At 37.1% G+C, this 21,048-nt stretch overlaps 1 protein-coding gene across 4 annotated transcripts in view; it reads left to right on the top strand.

Moving 5' to 3' along the window:
- LOC107673105 (formin-like protein 3) overlaps window positions 1-20,584 on the top strand; it is a 44,462-nt gene extending 23,878 nt beyond the window's left edge. The window contains exons 5-27 of one of the 4 annotated variants that reach the window (XM_016466576.1): window positions 2,854-2,937; window positions 3,281-3,415; window positions 4,876-4,984; window positions 5,254-5,330; window positions 6,923-7,016; window positions 7,894-7,968; window positions 8,041-8,151; window positions 8,352-8,501; window positions 9,955-10,056; window positions 10,817-11,153; window positions 11,650-11,733; window positions 11,904-12,028; window positions 12,124-12,326; window positions 12,404-12,638; window positions 13,003-13,071; window positions 13,165-13,245; window positions 13,333-13,462; window positions 13,587-13,747; window positions 13,827-13,928; window positions 14,647-14,739; window positions 15,061-15,184; window positions 16,932-16,977; window positions 18,973-20,584. In XM_016466576.1, coding sequence (XP_016322062.1) covers window positions 2,854-2,937; window positions 3,281-3,415; window positions 4,876-4,984; window positions 5,254-5,330; window positions 6,923-7,016; window positions 7,894-7,968; window positions 8,041-8,151; window positions 8,352-8,501; window positions 9,955-10,056; window positions 10,817-11,153; window positions 11,650-11,733; window positions 11,904-12,028; window positions 12,124-12,326; window positions 12,404-12,638; window positions 13,003-13,071; window positions 13,165-13,245; window positions 13,333-13,462; window positions 13,587-13,747; window positions 13,827-13,928; window positions 14,647-14,739; window positions 15,061-15,184; window positions 16,932-16,977; window positions 18,973-19,003 — 2,758 coding nt within the window. In that variant the 3' untranslated portion in view covers window positions 19,004-20,584. Of the gene's footprint in view, window positions 1-2,853; window positions 2,938-3,280; window positions 3,416-4,875; window positions 4,985-5,253; window positions 5,331-6,922; window positions 7,017-7,893; window positions 7,969-8,040; window positions 8,152-8,351; window positions 8,502-9,954; window positions 10,057-10,816; window positions 11,154-11,649; window positions 11,734-11,903; window positions 12,029-12,123; window positions 12,327-12,403; window positions 12,639-13,002; window positions 13,072-13,164; window positions 13,246-13,332; window positions 13,463-13,586; window positions 13,748-13,826; window positions 13,929-14,646; window positions 14,740-15,060; window positions 15,185-16,928; window positions 16,978-18,972 lie in introns of all 4 variants that reach the window. The other 3 variants (XM_016466575.1, XM_016466578.1, XM_016466577.1) reach the window with 3 other exon arrangements.
- The last annotated feature ends 464 nt before the right edge of the window (window positions 20,585-21,048 follow it).

Raw genomic sequence — 21,048 nt, 5'->3', positions numbered from 1 at the left:
CTCATATATAGCATGGGAAAAATTAAATAATTTTTTTGGACCGTGTAAATTAACAATTCAAAATAATGCTTTATCAGTTCGAGTCTCCACAGAGAAGCAATTCATTTTAGGTATTTGAGTCTCCACAAAAAAGCATTTAACTTTAGGTATTTTTATCAAAATATTCAGTTGCATGCTGCTGTTTGTTGTTACATTTTTAAATCAGTTATATAAATTAGGTTGCATTATAATTTTGTTAGTTGTGAACTTATCTGTTTAGTTCAAGATTAATAAGTTTATAAGTGCTAATTGAGATTGTTTGTGCCAAAACATACGGCTTTACATTAAAATAATATAACTTAAATTTAATAATAATAATAAAATAATTCAATTCGGTTTTTTTTATTGCATTTTATTATTAATATTTAACGTTTCATATTTTAGCATTTTATAACAACAATTTTATATTTTAAATTATTTATTTAAATGAAAAAATATATCATTTTATATTGAAATATTTAAGAAGATTAAGTTGTTGTTTTTTTCTCAAGTTGCTAGTTACTTTTTTTGTTAGTTGTGTGTAGGTTAGCTAACTACTACTTCAAAAGATTAAAAGGCTGTATTCAGTTTAAATTGCTATAAATGATGAGTAGCTTGGCAAACTGCTGGTTCAAAGTAGCTTCCTGATACACACACACACAGTTAGTATATGAGCAAAAGCTCAGAAAACACTGACAAAATATGACTCTGAATTACTTCCTTTGTCTTCTGTGTGAGCCATAAATAACCAATACACTCCTCTCTCCTCCATTATTAAGAGCCAGGGGTAATGTGGTTCTCATTAAGAACAAAAGAAAAATAATAGGCAGGCTATTTTCACTTTTTTGGGGGGCTGGATGAAATGGAACAGAGGACTCTTTATTGCATGTGTCCGATCCCTGGCCTCTTTCCGATGTGCTACTCCTTGCTTTGCCAAGACAATCTGAAATGGCATCTGGCCGGACAGGAAAAGAGTCTAAAGGGGAGCAGGGAGGGGGAGGTGGCAGACAGGAAGCTGATGATGGAGTGAGCCCCCTCCACCGTTTCAGTCTGAAAAGTCTGTTTCTTGCTCAGTTCCACATTTTGTCTGTTTTTCTTGTGCTCATTTGGGAGTCTGGTAGCTTTTTTTTCCTTATGCATCCAAAGCCATTTAACAATAGAGACAGATTTCAACTAATCATTATGGCTTGTGTTTGAGAGGTAAAAAAAAAGAATGAAAATGAGAGCTGTGCAGAAAAATGAAGAATGCATGTGTATATATAAGTGAATGTTTGCACAGGGGAGGCAGTCTAAACACTCCCACTGTCAGAGATTTAACCTCCTCTCTCAAGCTATGATCTCCACGTTCCTTTGCTCTGCATGGTGGGAATTCCTTATGCTTTGAGTTTCCCCTTCAGAAATCTGGAGCTAAATGAAGGAAATGTAAAACTAGCCTCTATTCTGGACTTTCCATCTCAGTCTTGCCAAGCCAGTCAACTCAGAGCAGCCTTGAGGCTTAAAATGTCTTGGGATTTTAAAGCCAACATATAATAACATTCGCTACTTCCATAATATGATCTATTATTCAATATACAATAGGATATTCAACAGTAAAAATAACTTTATTTTTTCTCTCAGAGATGAATTGGATCATGAAAAGTTGGTGTTCTGTAGACTTTGCTGTCAGTTGCGAAGGATTTCTTCCCTCTTAAAAACTATTGGCACTTATTGGTACCCATTTTGAAGATTACAAAAACAAACACTTGTTTTCTGTTGCAGTAGTGTCCAATGATAAATCATTCACAATCAGAAAATAAATGGGATTAATTTCATGCTCACTTAATCTGAAGCTTAAGTCTGTTGAAATATTGACTGTCTAGAAACTGTCTGTTTCATTTCTTCAACTTTTTTATCTCTATCTGTGTTTCATATTTTCGACATAGATTTGCTCTTTGTTAATCTGATTCTGTTTGATTTGGGGTCTGTAAATAGGGTGCATTTATTTGATCAAACACACAGTAAAAGCAGTGATATTGTGAAATTTGATTTCAGTTTAAAATAGCTTTTTCTATTTTATTACATTTTAGAATGTCATGTATTCCTGTGATATCAAAAAAGGTTTTTTGTCGATACCTTGATGAATAGAAAGTTTAACCCCTTAACTGCCACTCACATTTTTGAACATAGACGTGAAAGTGCGCGATCCAAACTTAAATTTTTATAATTCATGAACGAAAACATTTTGTAACATGATATTGATGTACCATTTTCATGGTAATGCAATGTTTGATTTTAAAATGGGTTTCAAAGGATCAATTTTGAGATTTAAAGTTTTCAATTGATATATAATTTCTGATGATTTCTAAAGTGTGATAGAGAAAAAGGCAACAAAGAAGACTTTTTTTGACAAAAGGTCAGAACTCCTGTTATGATGTAGATTTTTGAGGTGCACTCTTGTCAATCTATTACTTTTCCTACATAATTTTTAACAAAAACATTGGTAAAATATCTATTTAGGAGTCTTAGACCTTTCCAACGATATATAGTTTGTCATGATTAGATTAGGATTTAATTGTAATATAGTGAAGTAAACTTCCCACAGAGGGGACGGGTGACAGTTAAAGGGTTAAAAGAACAATATTTATTTGAAATAGAAATCTTTTGTAACATTATAAATATCATTACTGTGACATTTGATCAATTTATTGCATCGTTGCTGAATAAAAGTATTAATTTCTTTAAAAAAAAAAATCTTATTGACCCCACATTTTGAAATGGTAGCATATATAGAGTGTGTTTGATATCAGAAGGATGTTAATAGGATGCTTTAATTTCATCTCCCTCTTTATGTGGCAGGTGGGTTCGTGAGTTCCTCAACGATGAGAACAGAGGCCTGGACATCCTGGTGGAGTATCTCTCCTTTGCTCAGTGTGCCGTCATGTGAGTGACACACCCTAAAAACAACCAACCACAGTCATCTTCACAACACGCCAATCCATGTACCAACTTTAGGACATTTAAAAGATCATGTAGCCAGGCTTCTGCTGGAGACAAAGGCTGCGATGAATTCAGTGTTAAATGATAATGACCGTGCTGAATGCCTCATTGTAGGCACGCTGCATTTTGTTTTGTGCTTTGTTATGCCGTGCTATAATTTGCTTGGATTGTCCTGTGCTGCTGTCTGCATAATCCTGGACCCCCTGTTACTGAGCTCTGTTGCTAACCTTCCCCATCCTTACCCCCCCGCCCTCCTTATGTGCGGTTCCCTGTCTGTGCGGCTCAGGTTGGATTTTGAAGGGCTGGAGAATGGCGATGACTTTTCGCTGGACAAGGCTAAGTCCTGGAGCAGGTCCATTGAGGATCTGCACCAGAACGGCTGCAATACGCTGGTGCGCTCTGCGCGGCAATCCGTCCTCCGGTATGTACTGGCCTGCTTGTGCTTGCTATGCTCTGCCTCGCTTTAAAATAATGTTTGCTTATGTGATAACTTGCATTGGTTTGGTTCAGGCTGCTGGCCAGTCACAACTTAATAATTTGAAATATTTAATGCGCTGTTTTGAGACTGATCTATCTATCTATCTATCTATCTATCTATCTATCTATCTATCTATCTATCTTTTTAAGATTGAAGAACTGGCACTTTCCAAGAATAGGGTATGAAAGAGCCTCAAGAGTCTTAAAAAAATAACCCTATAAAGCCTACTGTATTATATTTAATACACAAATTTCTAAGGCCTCTAAATTATTAATATGATCAAATCTTTTCTGAAAAAAACTGTTGTACTGTTGTATTACATGTCTTCTGTCGTCTGATTGATAGTTTATACTTTTTTAGTAAACATAATTCTGCAGGTCTTAGATTTACTTGATTCTTCATACATTATTTTTAGAAGAATGTTAAAAGGTAAGTATCAAATATGATATATCAGGCTTTGTTACATTGAATTATATGTTAGTGAAATATATGTTTTGAACATATGCAAACCTTTTTTTATTATTTTAAAACAATATTTATTCTAAAGGTTAAATAAACTGTCCCATTAAAAAAAAAAAACTGTTTTTTTTTTCCCCCTGATTATTATTTTGTATGTCAGGCTTTACAGGGTTAAGTACTTTTTTATTTTAAAATTTCATGACGTTTATATTTGTTGCTCTCCAGTAATAAACATTAAATTCATATAAAAATGAACATGAAGTTAAACAAAAACAAAATTACAAAATAAATAAAACCAAAACCAGAAATATATAAAAATTATATATAGAGAAATATTTTTATATTTAATATATAAAAGAAATATATATTTGTTTGATCAGTATTTAAAAAAAAATATTAAGTAGTTGCATACAAAATAAATATGTCATTTTTGGTCATCAGTTCATCTGATAATGTCAAAATTAAGATTAGATGAAACCTTATTGCAGGCCAATATCGGCATTTTAATACAAACATTTAATGTGTTTTAAACGATCTACTCATGCTAGGTTAATTTTATTTTAGATAATAGTTATCTAATAAATCTAATGGTTTTCACATCAAAAACATTTTGTGTCCCTTTGGTTTATTCAAGTAATTAGACCCTATTTTTGGAAAGTGTCAAATATTGTTTTTAGAATTTCACAGTTGGCGTCCCGTCTCGCTTCACAGATGATAATATGTGTGTTCATGCAATGACAGGAACATTGCTTTGCACCGAAAACTAGGAGTCACATGCGTGCATTATTTTGCCCACTGAGCCATAGCCACATCCTGAGGGTAGATAACACATGCAAATGAAAACCTTTTTATATGGTGCATATGAGTGATCGTTTGTGCACACTTATGTTATGTCAAATCAAGCACAGCTTTTGTGAACTACTAACTTTGTCCTTCTATTTCAGTTATGGCTCAGCTGCCAACAGCAAAACCATCAAGAACTCCAGATTAGTGAGTCAAAAGGATGACGTGCATGTGTGCATCATGTGCCTCAGAGCAATCATGAACTATCAGGTACAGGATGCACAGACCTGATTGGTCACAAAAACCTCAGGGACATCTGACCTGATTGCACATAGAAAGGAAGCAGCAAATAAAAACAATTCTCTCAGTAGTATTATTAAGTGTCATCGAACATGACAAGTAACCCGTTACTCTCCAGAATGTTTCAGTGTCTGTCCAGTTTACAAACAGCAGCACAATGTCTCTATGGAATCACAATTGCACTGTGGTATATGTTTTTTTATACTTATACCACATTGCTTTTTCCTTTCTCACCCTAGTATGGCTTCAACCTTGTCATGTCTCACGCGCATGCAGTCAACGAGATCGCCCTAAGTTTGAACAATAAGAACCCAAGGTAAGAATTAGGGCTCTGTATAACAGGTCCACCCAAAAATTTAAAATTCTGTCATTCACTCACCCTCATGTCTTTCCAAACCTGTGTGGATTTCTTTCTTCTACTGAACACAGAAGAAGGTATTTTGAAGAATGTTGGTAAACAAACGGTTTTGGGTTCCATTGACTTCCATAGTATAGTATTTTTGGTCCATACTATGGAATTCAATGGGACTCGAAACTGTTTGGTTACCAACATTCTTCAAAATATCTTCTTTTGTGTTTTACATAACAAAGAACCAAACAGTAATTTTGGTCCATACAATGGAATTCAATGGGACTCGAAACTGTTTGGTTAACAACATTCTTCAAAATATCTTTTGAGTTTCACATAAGAAAGAACCAAATGGTATTTTTAGTCCATACTATGGAAGTCAATGGGACTCAAAACTGTTTGGTTACCAACATTCTTCAAAATATCTTCTTTTGTGTTTTACATAACAAAGAACCAAACAGTATTTTTGGTCCCACTGACTTCCAGAGATTTATTTATTTATTTTTCTTACTATGGAAGTCGATGGGACCCAAAACTGTTTGGTTACCAACATTCTTCAAAATATCTTCTTTTGTGTTTTACATAACAAAGAACCAAACAGTATTTTTGGTCCCACTGACTTCCAGAGATTTATTTATTTTTCTTACTATGGAAGTCAATGGGACCCAAAACTGTTTGGCTACCAACATTCTTCAAAATATCTTTTGTGTTCCACAGAAGAAATAAATGACATGAGGGGGAGTAAATTGACAGAATTCAAATTTTTAGGTGTACTATACCTCTAAGGGCCATTCATAGAGAATGTGTTTTTGCATTTAAAAATGAGAGACAAAGTGCAGAGGTAAAAAAACACTAGGCATAGAGACAAATTTTTTACTACTTTTTAACTTGAATGCCTTATTTAATGAATGTTTATTAGATGCTGCAAAACTTTTAGTGCAGCAGTCACACATGTCTGTCTAGTGCATGTTTACATAGAAAAACAGCACAGCACAGTAGAATGCAAAAAAAAGTGTTTTGTGTGAACAGAGCCCGATTAATGCAGTACTTTCAGTGACCTTTAGTTTTGGTGGCGCTGTGAAGTTGGGGATTAGATTTGTGCTTTTGTTTGGTAAGAATGAATTCTTTCAAGCGGATTAGTGTCAGTCTGACTAAGTGTATTTGTAGTAGAATCTTAGATCAGTTCAGACTGAAAAAAGCATCAATGAGCTCAATGAATCATACGCCAATGTATCACTCAATCACAGCTTTTAACTGTGCTGTAAAGGCTTTTCTTGGATTGTGTCATTCCAAAACATCAACATAAAATTACCCGATACTCAGCATCAGATATGACCCCAATGAGAGGCTCAAGATGAAAGTGCGCTATCACATTTCTGATTTTGAAAATTGTATAACAATGGACACAAAGCTGCTGTTCTCCCTGAAGGATAGATCTAAGCAGGTGTGGGTGGGTAATGATCTGTCAAGTTGGTAATGTTACCCGTCTTATTGTGTGAGTCCTGCTCTGCCACTCTGGTCCAGTTGAATGCTCACAGAAGCTTTTGTTCTGCCTGTAGAACAAAGGCGCTGGTCCTGGAGCTGCTGGCTGCTGTGTGTTTGGTGCGAGGAGGCCATGAAATCATCCTCTCAGCATTTGATAACTTCAAAGAGGTAGATCCTGGGATTTTTACACCTGCATGTGTCTTACCATGGATGCTGTATTATGTTAAAAAAGTTGTTTTTGTTTCAGTTCGTGCACATATACATCCAATTAGCTGGCAATTGTCTACCTTCCCACATGCATTTGTTGGAAAATACCACATCTTAAGCCAGTCGTTTCATCAAACCCGTCTCTGATAAGGATCAGTGTTTTGGGGGGGAGAGAATTGCCCGCAGACTCAACCGTTCACTCAACCTCTTAGTTTTGTTTGCCTAGTCATTTAAATACCGGAAACAGGCCAATTATCCCATAACTGTCCAACTCTATCCTGAGAAACTAAGAGAGAAAATCAGCACAGCAGTCACAACAATGCTGTGAGAAAGACTGAAATAAAATACTGCCAGAACTAGTCTTCAAAGAGTCTGTGGTTGAGCTAACTTTGAATTTAGACTAATGAACTAAATGCTCCACATTTAAATCAGCAAAGCATTACGAACAAGAAGCTGATTGAAGTATTTGAAATAGGTTTCTCATTCTGTCATAGTGAAATGCGAGGGCATAACATAGTTCCTTTGTTATTTCAATCCCTTTCTTTTTCCATAAAGTCTACAATAAAGTCTGACTTTCTCCTGTATGGACTGTGATCTGAATTCTCCATCAGTCTCAGCTTCACTGAACCCCATAACCTCATACTCTGCTGTTTCTAGAACTAGAAACCTCAGTCATTTCTTCTGTTGTGTTTTTTTTTTTTTTTAAGATTTGGGATGGTTATTTGTGAGGATATAAGAGCAATAACTATCACACTTTATATTTTAATACTTAACAAATCTGTTTATACTGGACTGAGGGGTTACAGTGTTTTTGTGACTGACTAAAAAATATGCGCAGGTGTGTAAGGAGAAGCACCGCTTTGAGAAGCTGATGGAGTATTTCCGTAGTGAAGATGGGAACATCGACTTCATGGTAGGTGCATGAAAGCACGTCAGTATTTTGTGTGAGACATGGATGTGTTTGACTTTGTGGTTTGTGTCTCAGGTTGCTTGTATGCAGTTCATCAACATTGTGGTCCATTCTGTGGAGGACATGAACTTCCGTGTACATCTGCAGTATGAGTTCACTAAGCTGGGGCTTGATGACTTCCTGGAGGTATCCAGTCAATGTTCAAACTGATCTAAAATCATTCAGTGTTTAAATAGCCAAGTAAAAAGGCAAGTTTGTTACGTAGATGTCTTTTTGTATTTGAAATACTATTGAATGATTCAGTCATACAGACGTTTGGAGATATTGTTAAGCTCACATGTAACCACATGATAAAACATTAAGAAATCCCCTGTGTTTCCTTCCAGAAATCCAAGCACACAGAGAGTGATAAGTTGTCGGTGCAGATCCAGGCTTACCTGGATAATGTGTTTGATGTTGGAGGTCTGTTGGAGGACGCTGAAACAAAGAATGTGGCCCTGGAGAAAGTGGAGGAGCTGGAAGAACATTTGTCTCATGTAAGAACCATTATATACTCCCTTTCATTATTGCTGTGTTATTATTATACCTTATGCACTCAGCATACATCAGCAACAATGTGAAAAGTCTCAATGCTTACATTACAAAAAATGATGTAGAGCAGATTGTTATAATAAATTAAAAAGTATTTTAATAAATAATAATAAAATATATAAATACATTTTTAAATTAATTAATTAATTTATTTATGGATAATCTTGCAATTTATTCAACGCAGAGTATATAAAAAAAAAGTTGTGATAGGTCTATAAGTGCTTTGGAAATTCATAAGCACCACTATTTTTTACATTTTTAAAAACTCCCATAAATATGTACATTTACTTTCAAAATTTTGGATCAGTACGGTTTCTTTATATTTTTGACAGAAGTATCTTTTGCGCACTAAGGCTGTAATATATTTTAAAATGTGATTAATTTATGTGATGGCAAAGCTAAATTTTCAACTGTCATTCATATTTTTGTGGAAGTTCAAAAGAACAGCATTTCATTAAAATGGAAATATTTTGCAACATTATAAATGTCTTTACTGTTACCTTTGATCAATTTAATGCGTCCTTGCTAAATAAAAGTATTTTCTTTACTGACACCAAACTTTCAATCTGTAGTGTATATATTATGATGTCATTATTGGCCAATTTTTTTATTGGACCAATTATGTTATAAATGTTTGCTTATATCACCACACTTGTACTTTGATTTAATTTATTCATAGTCCTAATTATATTAATATCCTAATTATGTCAGATCTGTAAATATTAATGCTAGTTTATCATATCACAGGTCAGTCATGTTAACACTTTGAATATCTTAATGACTTCACCTTTATCAGAGTTCAGAGAAATCAGGGTTATTTCCTCCTAGTATTCACTCACAACATATAGCCTCGTGCATAGCTTAATCATTCACTTTTGGTGCACAGAGATCTTAAAATATAATTTATAATCTGACTTGTGGACTGATTGGGCTTATAAATGTTTAGTTCAACAGATAAGGCTTGTAAATCTGAGTATGCAGAAAGCAGGCAGTGTAAAAACAAACCTCGGATTGTTCCTCTGATCTTGATTCAGTGGTGGGCCTTTCTGCTGGGCTGAGTTATGCTCATGGCAAAGGCCTTGAAATGAACAGAGAATCACACAACAACTCTTTCTCTTGCTGGGGGAGGAGGACTGAATTCCCCAAATATTCCACTGTGTGTAATCTTCACTGCTTCAAAAGTGAAAGTGATGCTACCTCATCTGCTGTGTCATACTGCTGGGAATGTTATTATTGATCCATAAGAGAGTGAGAGAGACAGAATGAAGCTTAAAAGGGTATGGGAGCGATGTTGATAGGATTAATGCTCTGAACCGCCTCTCTATCTTCACTCATTTTTGTTTCGCAGCCTCTCACGCTGTCATGTTTTCTCTTGTGCTCCTCCTTTTTTTGTTCTAGGTGACAGAGAAGCTTCTAGATGTTGAAAATGAGACCATGATGAAGGTAGCAGACCTGGAGAAACAGCTGTTACACAAAGACAAGGAACTGGCAACCATAAAGGTAGGCCTCAATCACTCTCAATCATTTATATCGTCTTCACTCATGAGCTTGACATGCAAATACCTCATATAATGATTTGTGTAATATGAATAAGTAATAGGAATGATGATAATGCGTACAATGAAAATTTGTCAGTAGGAATGACTGATTATTAATCCTTTGTGGCTTTTTCGTAATCTGATTACTAGATGTCTAAATGTCTAATAACAGAGAGTAAGATACCATGTTTTTTGGACATCTATTATGGTATTCTTTGAAGTACCATCATAGAAATTACCATTAAATAATTATGGTAATTATTCAGTGCAATGGACTTTTTGGACAATTTTAAAACCTATACTGTGTTTTATTGCCTTGGTATCAGTTTACGAAAAAAACTGGTAAATGCTGCTCCGTGAGTGTTTCTAACAGCTGAAGGAGTGAGCAAATTTGATATTTGTCTCTCTTATGACCAACGTAATCAATCTCTCAATATTTTTACCTCAATTGGAAAGTCATAGAAACACTATTGTGGATTGTTTCTTTTGCTATTGTGGCAAAAATTATAAATATCAAAATTATATTTGTTATAGTTTTCATTCACCACTATAGAAGTTTATCCAACTATGATGACTAATGCTTCTGAGACTCACAGAAATGTGAAAAAAGTCCATGGTATATATCAAAATAGAGTATTTACATGTGTTGTGTAGCTTTATTATTGCTAGGCTGAGTGAAAAGTACAATAAATCCTTGACTGGTCATTCTCATGGTAATGCAGGAGACGTATGAGTCCACCAGCTCACAAGTGCACACACTGCGGAGGATGATCCAGGAGAAGGACGCCGCCTTCCAGAGGCACAATAACATTGAGAAGCAATTGCTGGAGCTGGAGCAGCAGGGCACCATCCGTTTACGCAAGCAGCCTGATGGGGATATTGCCATTGAGGCTCTGGGTGGAGGAGGACTGGTTGGTGGAGCATCTCTGGGAGACCTGGGCTTACTTACTGCAAGCATGAGTGGGAGTGGAGGTCTGCGTGTCACTACACCTGCTCCTATTGAAGCTGTTGCTCCACCTCCACCGCCACCACCACCTGCCCCACCACTTCCTTCAGAAGGTACTGAGTCTGAGAACAGCCAGGAAAATCAATTGTGTATGCGAATCATGTGTGGTGTGCTATCAGTTACGGTTGCTTGACTAGGAGATCTGAGATTCTCAGAACTCATTTGATTTCAAGGACGGACAAGGAAAAGTTTAGATTTGGCACCAGTGCCCACTGTCAATGGAAAACAGATATGTAAGGGTTCCCTCGATGCTCAAGATTATGGAGAGTTATTGTAGTGTATAATAATCAGAAAAACAAGGCTCAGCTGTGCACACTTAGTTCCTTCTGAGTTACAGAGCTTTAAATGTACAAGTCTTTGCAAGCCTAGCAGGAAAAGGAAAAGCTAAGGGTGTTTCCTTTAGCTAAGGAGCGGTTTCTGCTGAGGAAGCAGCTGGACTGGGACTAACTAAATATCTGTTTAGCCCTTGGGACTGTTTGGGAACAGATTTAAGAGTAAAGATGAAAATGTATGCATACTAATGTATTACAACTCTCTTATTTTATATAGTCGAGTGTATTCTTATTCCTCCTCCACCTCCTCCACCTCTGCCTGGACCATCACCATCAGTCATCCTTAGTGTCGGCTTATCAGGTAATACAAAATTACAAATAATAATAGGAAACAGTACTATCTTGGCTCTGATTTGTTGCAAACAAAAGATTAAAGCGAGTCACAGTGACAAATCACTCTCAGGATCTTGTCATACGTAATTATGTTTGTAAAAATAACGTCTGACAATAATGTTTATTCTTATCTTATAGCCATACGCATCAAGAAACCCATAAAAACCAAATTCCGCCTTCCTGTCTTCAACTGGACTGCACTGAAACCCAACCAGATCAATGGCACCGTCTTCAACGAAATTGATGATGAGCGTGTGCTTGAGGTGATATTGAGTATGACTCAGATTTGCACATTATTTTGAGCACGTGCTCCTTGAAACTCTCCACCCATGCCATGTGTTCTTGATTGGTCGTGTAGGAGTTGGATCTGGAGAAGTTTGAGGAGCTGTTCAAGACGAAAGCCCAGGGTCCTGTGGTGGATTTGTCATGCTCAAAGAGCAAGGTTTCCCACAAGGTCGTCAACAAAGTGCAGCTGCTTGATGCCAATCGCTCAAAGAACTTGGCCATCACTCTGCGCAAGGCCAATAAGACCACAGAAGAGATTTGCAAAGCCATTCAAACGTACGCACATATGCAAGTGTCTTAATCTTCTCAAAAATCTTCTCTGAGATTAATATGATGCAATATCCATGTTGCAGGTTTGATCTGAAAGCCCTGCCAGTGGACTTTGTGGAATGCCTGATGCGGTTTCTTCCCACGGAGGCTGAGAGTAAACTACTGCGTCAGTACGAGCGCGAGAGGAGACCTCTGGACCAACTAGCTGAGGAAGACCGTTTCATGCTCCTCTTCAGCAAGATTGAGCGGCTCACTCAGAGAATGAGCATCATCACGTTTGTGGGCAACTTCAATGATAATGTCAACATGCTGACCCCGGTGAGCAACTACGATGGTCAACAAATAGGAAGTTGGGAAATTTTGTGGGGTTTTTAAATAAATTTTTGGTGAAGAATGACCATCCACAGTGATTTGTGAAAATTGTTTGACCAACGTCCTTGTTGTTCCTGGAACAACATTCCTATTCACATTCTGGGGTTAAATTGAGGCATAGACTTATCAACCTATCATCTCCCTCCGATTTTAGGGGTTGTTAGGCTTGGGGTTAAGTATAGGGTTAGTTTGTTTGATGGGAATTTTATTCCTGGAACAACAAAGATGTTGATTTAGGAATACGTTCTTGGCAATATCACGGTCATCCTGATCAAATCAAGATTTGGCATCTGTTCATTTAAATCCACAGCAACTCAACGCTATCATCGCTGCATCAGCGTCAGTGAAGTCTTCTCCAAAGTTAAAGAAGATCCTTGAAGTAAATGTCTTCTTGTTTTGAATATTATAAGGGTTCAAAATCATCTCAAATTGGTCTCCAGTTATGCTTAACTATACGTTTTTGTCTCAACAGATCATTCTGGCCCTGGGCAACTACATGAACAGTAGTAAAAGAGGCTCAGTGTATGGTTTCAAACTTCAGAGTCTGGATCTGGTGAGCTCGAGTGTAGAAATGGCTTCAGCGATGTTGTAGTTGAATAACAGTGCTGTTCTCACCCATGCTAATGTTGTTCTCTCTCAGCTGCTAGATACTAAGTCTACTGACCGGAAGATGACACTGCTGCACTACATTGCTCTGGTCGTCAAAGAGAAATATCCTGAACTGGCTACCTTCTACAATGAACTGCACTTTGTGGATAAGGCTGCAGCAGGTCTGTGTCCTTCAGGGTTGGAATTTGAACTGAACATGTCCCACTTACAGAAATGATATTAATTTCTTTGGATTTATCTCCATTTGAACTCTTAATTGCATTAATTTGAAATCTTCCATTACAGTCTCCCTGGAGAATGTGTTGTTGGATGTTAAGGAGCTGGGTAAGGGTATGGATCTGGTCAGGAGAGAATGCAGTCTGCATGACCACGCTGTACTCAAGGGCTTCCTCCAGACCAGCGATACACACCTGGACAAACTACAAAAAGACGGCAAGACTGCTGAGGTGTCCTTTCTCTCTTTTACAAAACACTTTCTGAATACAAAACCAGATTATCTGAATCTCAAATTAAATCCATTTATAGGAGGCTTTCAACAATGTGGTGCTTTACTTTGGGGAGAGTCCTAAGACCACGCCGCCCTCTGTGTTCTTCCCAGTGTTTGTACGGTTCATCAAAGCCTACAAGGTACTGCAATCCATTAAATGATTCACTCAATGGTTCTAGGCACTGCACTAAAGAATCATGAATCTTCATAATATGACAAGGAGAATACACATTTGTGGCTCTGTATACTCATCAGGAAGAGACTTTTATTTTCTAAGCCTTGGGGGGGAAAGGTGAACCCGACCTGGTTTTAGGTCGTTGACAGGAAGGAGCCATCCATGTGATCTGTTGTCTGGCATGTTTAGTAAACATGATGCGATAAAAGATCTGGCCTGCTAGCCAATTGGTTGTGGGTTCAGACCCTGAATGCACAGTTTCTATGTGTGTTTATATCTTTTGGCCATCCTTGTTTTAATGTCTTCCCTGTTGGAGCATCAGCGTCAGAGCACTGGGGTGGAGTAGCAGACGTTAGCAGAGGATGAATAACAGGAAGGGGCAGCTGGGCTGAGATTTAAGGGCAGCTGCTGTGTTTAGGGCTTTGCCTTCACCGCCTTTAACCCGGACACACACGCATACACACACCTCTTCCTCACATTGTTCTGCTGGTGGATTTATGAGTCTACATGAGGAACCAAAAAAGGTCCAAGATCTCTATGCGTTCGTGTGTGTCCATATTCATATCCCTTCTCAGAGGTTGCTGTGATTGTTTAGATGTGAGGTCGTAGCCTGTGTTTTGTGCAGTGTCGGGACCCGGATCACACTCACCTCTCTGATGGAACTGTGTTGTTGTTTTCTGCAGGAGGCTGTGGAGGGAAACGAACAGAGGAAGAAGCAAGAGGAAGCCATGAGAGAAAAACTACTAGCACAGGAGGCCAAACAGCGTGACCCCAAGGTGAAATCTAAGAGCTGAGAATTTTTTTTTTTTAATTCTTTTAAATATCAAACTAGAAGATAGTTTTTCAGAATCAGTGTGTTTTTAAGTCACAAACAGCAATTATACTCTTGAAAGCTCTGGTGATATTATGGCAGTGAATTCTGAACACAAAACGTTTTGTTCAGAATACATGTAATGCACATGCAAACGAATATGTGAATCACATTTAAACATTCAGGGTTATATAAACAGAACTTTCAGAATCTGAAATCAGATTGGATTTCAAGCACTTCCAGATGATATTAGTGGTAAACCTGCATTTTGTTTTTTTCACTGCAGGTCCAGGCTCAAAAGAAGCGACAGCAGCAGCAGGAACTGATCGCAGAGCTCCGGCGCAGACAGGCCAAGGACCACCGGCCTGTATATGAGGGCAAAGATGGCACCATTGAAGACATTATCACAGGTGGGCCAGGCAGGACTACAGTACCCATCAGCCAGGGGTCCACAATCACTGTGGTGGTCCACAGCTCTCCACATCAGCAGTGTACTCTCTGTTATGTTAAACATCGGCCCTTACAGCTCAATCACCACACTTTACAAGTGCATATCAGTTGAAACCAATGGTTCAGAATTTTAATCAACCCTCAGGGATATTCAGAGTTAATTAGATGGCATACTAACTAAATGGTTCTCTTTCTAATGTATGTAAATAAATTGTACAGGATGTTCTTACGAGAGATTGCAGAAACTGTGCAGGGATCATTTTTTAATAACAAAAGACCATAATCTATCATTCACATAATGCTCTCGATTTAGGGTATTTATATTTATTATAAATTAATAACCACTGAATCTTTTTTTCTTTTCTTTTTTTTGGCAAACACTCTCATTCATTTGAGATTTTCGGATTTTGCAATACCGACAAAATTGCTAAAAATGTCTCTTTAAATGTAGTCCAGAGGTTGTGCACATAGGGAAATTTTCACTTTTTTAACATTTCAGTAAACAACGTCCCAGCCTTATGAAGCCATAGATATTACTGACAGAATGATGAATTGTCACTTCTCGTCTTCTGTTACCCCAGTCACAAAGTAAACAGGATTTAATCTCTATTAATGCTTACGTTTTTACTTGAACATGTTTAACGTACTTTAATGGTTTATTCTTAAAGTTTTACCCATGTATCCTGTGCTCAGGTTAATCATGAAGTAGTTTTAATGTAGAGTAGTTTTTCCTTAAAAAACAAATTCCTCCATCTGAGATACACACTACTGTTCAAAAGTTTTTATTCATGTTTTTGAAAGAGGTCTCATAAAGGTTGCAGTTGTTTTCTTCAAAAATACAGTAAAACAGTAATACTGTGAAATATTATTGCAATTTAAAACTTGTTTTCTGTTTTAATATATTTTAAAATGAAATGTATTCCTGTGATGTAATTTTCAGCAGCTATTACTTCAGTCTAGTGTCACATGATCCTTCCGAAATCGTTCTAATATGCATTCCAATATACATTCTATGTGCTTACATTTTTTTGTGAACAGAAAATTTAGAATAGCATTTGTTTAAAATCTACATATTTTGTAAAATTATAAATATTTTTACTCTCACTTTTGATCAATTTGATGCATCCTTCCTAAAAAAAAACATTACTGACCCCTAATATTTGACCAATAGTGTACCTATGTGAAGAAGATTTTATGGCTGTCGCTGTTAAATAGGATTCAAAACATCTGGAAACAAAAATGCCAGGAAGTTGCATGGGTCAAAACAAGTGGTTTCTCGTTGCAAAGTGCATGCATACAACCACTCGCATGACCCATTCTGTCACTTGGTTACCCAGCATCCTTTACTAACCTACGCACAATGGAATAGTGGGAAGCACAAGCTGTGGCTGTTCACAGATCTGAAACAGGGACCGGCCAAATCTTTCTCAAGGGAATTATGACAAATGGACCGAAAAGTATTAAAATATCTGTATATAATATAATATAATATAATCATATTTTTTGTACTGTAAAACTGTTGCTTGCCTGATTTTTTACATATATGCTTTTATGATTTAATCATATTTTTTATATTGGGTCTTTCTGTTTGTCATATTGTCCAGAGAGATTTGGCCTGTGTAACAGTCCTTATTATGTTTCACTTGGTTTGTCACCTGCTAACTCTCATCTTCTCTCCCATAACTCTTTGTTCTACCTTTCTAGCAGAACAGGGGATTAATCTGAGTAAATTTGAGCACAAAATAATTGGAGGGTAAGAAAGGCATCATGGAGCTTCACGACGCTTTGCTCCTGTCTGCCTTTTTACCGTCAGCTCAATTGCTTTAGCGGTGTGCTATATTTTGCACATTGCTACAATGCTGAAGCTTATGTGGCCAAATGCAGTCTTGTACTGAATATTTTTTGCATCGTTAAATATATATTTTATGAAACTTGTCATTGTGTCAAAGAATATGATAATTAGCTATATTTTTTTATAGTTTTACCACGGAATGAAAAAATTTGCCTTTTTTTTATCTTGCAATTCTGAGTTTTTATTTCACAATTTGGAATTTGAGAAAAAAAGTTAGAATTGTGAAATATTTTATTAACATTTTTGAGGAAAAAACTTTTTTTATTTCAAAAAAGTTTTTACTTTTACTTTTTTTCCCTCAGTTTACATCTCACAATTCTGTTTGAAAAATGATTCTCTTTTTTACTATATTATATACTATTTATAACTTAAGATATATAATATAAACTACAACATTTTTATAGTTTTATATAACCTTATAGATGTCAAATATTATTACAAACTAATCATTAGTACAATATCTTATATTATTTTACTAGTAGAATTTTTGTTAGCTTTTCTTCAGTACCATATATTGGAAAGGACCCAGGAATGAAATCTCTAATTTCTTGTCATCACTGTTGCATGTAAAGCTGTGTTTGTCCGCTGTATCTTTGCACTGTGCTGTTTGTCTGACATGTTTATGTCCTCTACTGTATCGTCACCTGCATGCAACTCTGTGTTCTGTTAAGCAAGATCTACATGTAATGGTTACTGTATATAGTGGTGTAGTGTTTTATTATATATGGTAATGTTATAGCATCTTTTAAGACCTTGCTGAACACTGAATCAATCAGTTCAGATGTATTAGTGTTGAATGGTCTTACTGCAGTGATTGTATTTTGTTTTGTGTCTCTGTTAGTGTTTTACTGTGTGTGCTTTATAAGTGCTGGGCCATGCCTATGTTTATGCTAGAAGCAGTTATTGAGATTTATATTAATTGCATTTTTTTAAACTTTAAAAGGGAAAATTCACACAAAAAATTAAATGTCATTTACACCTTGTGTCATTTAAAACCCTTTTGTGGAACACAAAAGGAGAAATTTTGTAAAATGTCCAAGGTGCTGTTTTTGCTGTTTTACATACACTACCATTCTTTTGTCTTAAAACAGTTTTTTTTTTATTCCTGTGATGGCAAAGGTTAATTATCAGCAGCCATTATTTCAGTCTTCAGTGTCACATGATCCTTCAGAAATCATTCTAATATGCTGATTTGATGCTCAAGAGACATTTCTTATTACAATCAGTATTGTGCTGCTTAAAGGGATAGTTCACCCAAAAGCATGAAAATCCTGTCATTTGCTCGTCCTCACTATTTTTTTCTGTTGAACACAAAATGAGATACTCTGTAAAAGAATGTGTGTAACCAAACAGTTTCTGGTCCCTATTGTCTTCCATAGTATTTTTCCTATACCATGGAAGTCAATGGCTACCATCAACTGTTTGTTTACCATTATTCCTCAAAATATCTTCTTTTGTGTTTAACAGAAAAAAATTTACTCCTAGAGGTTTGGAACGACATGAGGGTGAATAAATGATGATAAAATTTTCATTTTGGGTGATATTTCCCTTTAATGTTTTTGTGGAAACAGTGACACATTATTCCTTTTTGGAGCTTGACAGCTGCCACTCAGTTGCTTTCATTCTAAGGACAAGAATAGTATCAACATTATGCTAAATATCTCCTTTCCCCGATAAAAGCATGAATGACATGAGGCTGGGTAAATGACAGAATTTTCCATTTTGGGTGAACTGTTCCTTTAAGATCTAGAAAAGTAAGATCTACAGAATTCTGCATTCTGCATCCTTTTCAAAGACAGCACAAATATCATCAACCAGCTCAAATGCTGAGAATGACCCCTGCTACCCTAAATGTTCCCTGATCTAACTCTAACTCTCTCCCTTCCCCACTCACAGATCTCCGAAGCCAGCCCTTCCTGCGAGCTGACGCGGTGATCCGGAATGGGTGGAAGCGACCCTAAAGACCCCTCACTCACTCACCCACTGCTACTCTCCCCCCGCTTTCTTCTGAAATGGCATCTTCCTGCAATTCACAGTGACTGAGGGAAGTGCAGGACCAAACCAGTGTCTTTGGTTTTAGGGGGGTGGGGAAGTTATTTATTTATGGAAATCCTTTTTGGATTCTGCACTGGAGGCTCTTTCAATAAAGCCATAAAAGCACAGACATTAAGGGCGGCCTCATGAACGCTCGCGCACGCAAATCCTGAGGAGCGTCTGTAACAGCTTGCGTTGGCACAGGAAAAATGCTTGTTGTGGTTGACACACAGACAGTGGTAACACTAGCCTGCTGACCCTGAAGAGCCTTCCAACGGGATCTCACGCCCATTATCGTGTATTTCCTTTTATTGTGCAATGTAAGCATGACTTTCTGTCTTGAGGTCACTGACTTTCAGGCCAGAGCCCGTTTGTACAGTTCTTTTATTAACTATGAACTCAAAAGATTTATAATCCTAACTACCTGGAGTGGATTAGTCTGTCTCCAGTATTTTAACTCTATGGTTACAAAGAAGTGCCTTTCTGCTGAGTCAGTATTATTTCTTATAGCCAATATTGATGTATCTAAGTTTATACTTGTGTTAATCATTATGTTGTAACATTTCAGATGCTTAATGTAAATATTATGCAGTTATCCAGTTGCAGCTTTAACAAAAGAGCCTGAAGTGCTCTATTTGACTGACCATGTGCCTTGTAGGCCTACTGATGGTGCAGCCTTCACCCAGCTTTTTAAATGTTTAATGCGCATGTACCAGAACAAAGTGTACATAACGTTATGCCATGCCTTTAAACGTATTCTTCCTCAGAGAATAACGTTCGGATCCGTTCTTTACCACACATAATTCTTAGTATATAGATGCATTTTTTTATCCAATGGGAATCACTCCAGGATTGTAAAGATGATATACTAACAGAATCTTTTAGGTGTGCAGTTTGTACCGTTCACTCTAAACCAGTTGCCCGAGTTAGTAAAATGAAGGACATTCGTCATGGTTTGTATTAATTCACTTGGTTTAAACCAACAATAACGTTTTATAAGATTAATTTTATTATCTAATATGTCCCTAATAGAATAATTATTTTCTTTGCACTATCATTGAATAAGAACCGATTATTCAACTAGTAACTCGATATGACATTTTATGAGCTTTATTTTAGCAATAACTTACGCGAGGCAACGCTTTACTGTGAGTTGCTTTGTTCGGGATGCGCTGCCGGTTATATTCACAATTCAGTACGGCCTCAAGTGCTTACTGCTTTTATAAAATGTAGGTATTAGGGACAGAAATTATTATTATTACATTAAGAAAAATACATTACGTGGCGTCTTTCCGTTAGAAGAGATAAGATAGCCCCGACAAAGACTGCAGTGTGACAGGTGGCAAACGTCGGCGTTGCAACGATCTCAACAGGTGTTAAGGCCCTTTCACACGGTACGCGGCAGTCGCGAGTGTCTAGTTCATTCTCAATGGGAGACGTGCGGAAAGCGGCAAAACGCGGGCGGTTTCGCTGGCGGCGCGCAAGCGGTGCTTGTGCACCCAAAATCTATGGGATTACAATTCTGCCACAATTCTGCGCGCGAAAGATCATATTTTGAGCGCGCAAAAGTGCGTTTTGCACGCGCGCGAACTGAGTTTTGTGGAGAAAATGTTTGTCTCGCAAAGAAGAAAGTATTTCGAGCGCACGAAAATCAATTTTGCATTTAAAATGTTTTTGGATGTGTGCAGACCTTCTCTTTTGCGTGCAACGATTCACTAGCTTGCTCACCTGATGCCCGCCCTCAGTGCTCGCTAAATGCCTACAGCTGGCTTGCTCAACACAACCCAGTGTTACAATGTGCCATAATTCCAATGATCTTTCGCGCGCAGAATTGTGGCAGAATTGTAATCCCATAAAAATCCTGCCGTTTCCACGGGCACGGCGCTTCGCGGCAGGCGCCGCCAAAGATACAAATATTTTATCTTTTTGTGAGCGGCA

This window comes from Sinocyclocheilus anshuiensis, unplaced genomic scaffold (assembly GCF_001515605.1).
Source record: "Sinocyclocheilus anshuiensis isolate Anshui unplaced genomic scaffold, SAMN03320099.WGS_v1.1 scaffold364, whole genome shotgun sequence".
NCBI lineage: Eukaryota > Metazoa > Chordata > Actinopteri > Cypriniformes > Cyprinidae > Sinocyclocheilus > Sinocyclocheilus anshuiensis.
The sequence above is the reverse complement of the archived record's forward strand: the minus strand, read 5'-3'. Positions and strand labels throughout refer to the sequence as shown.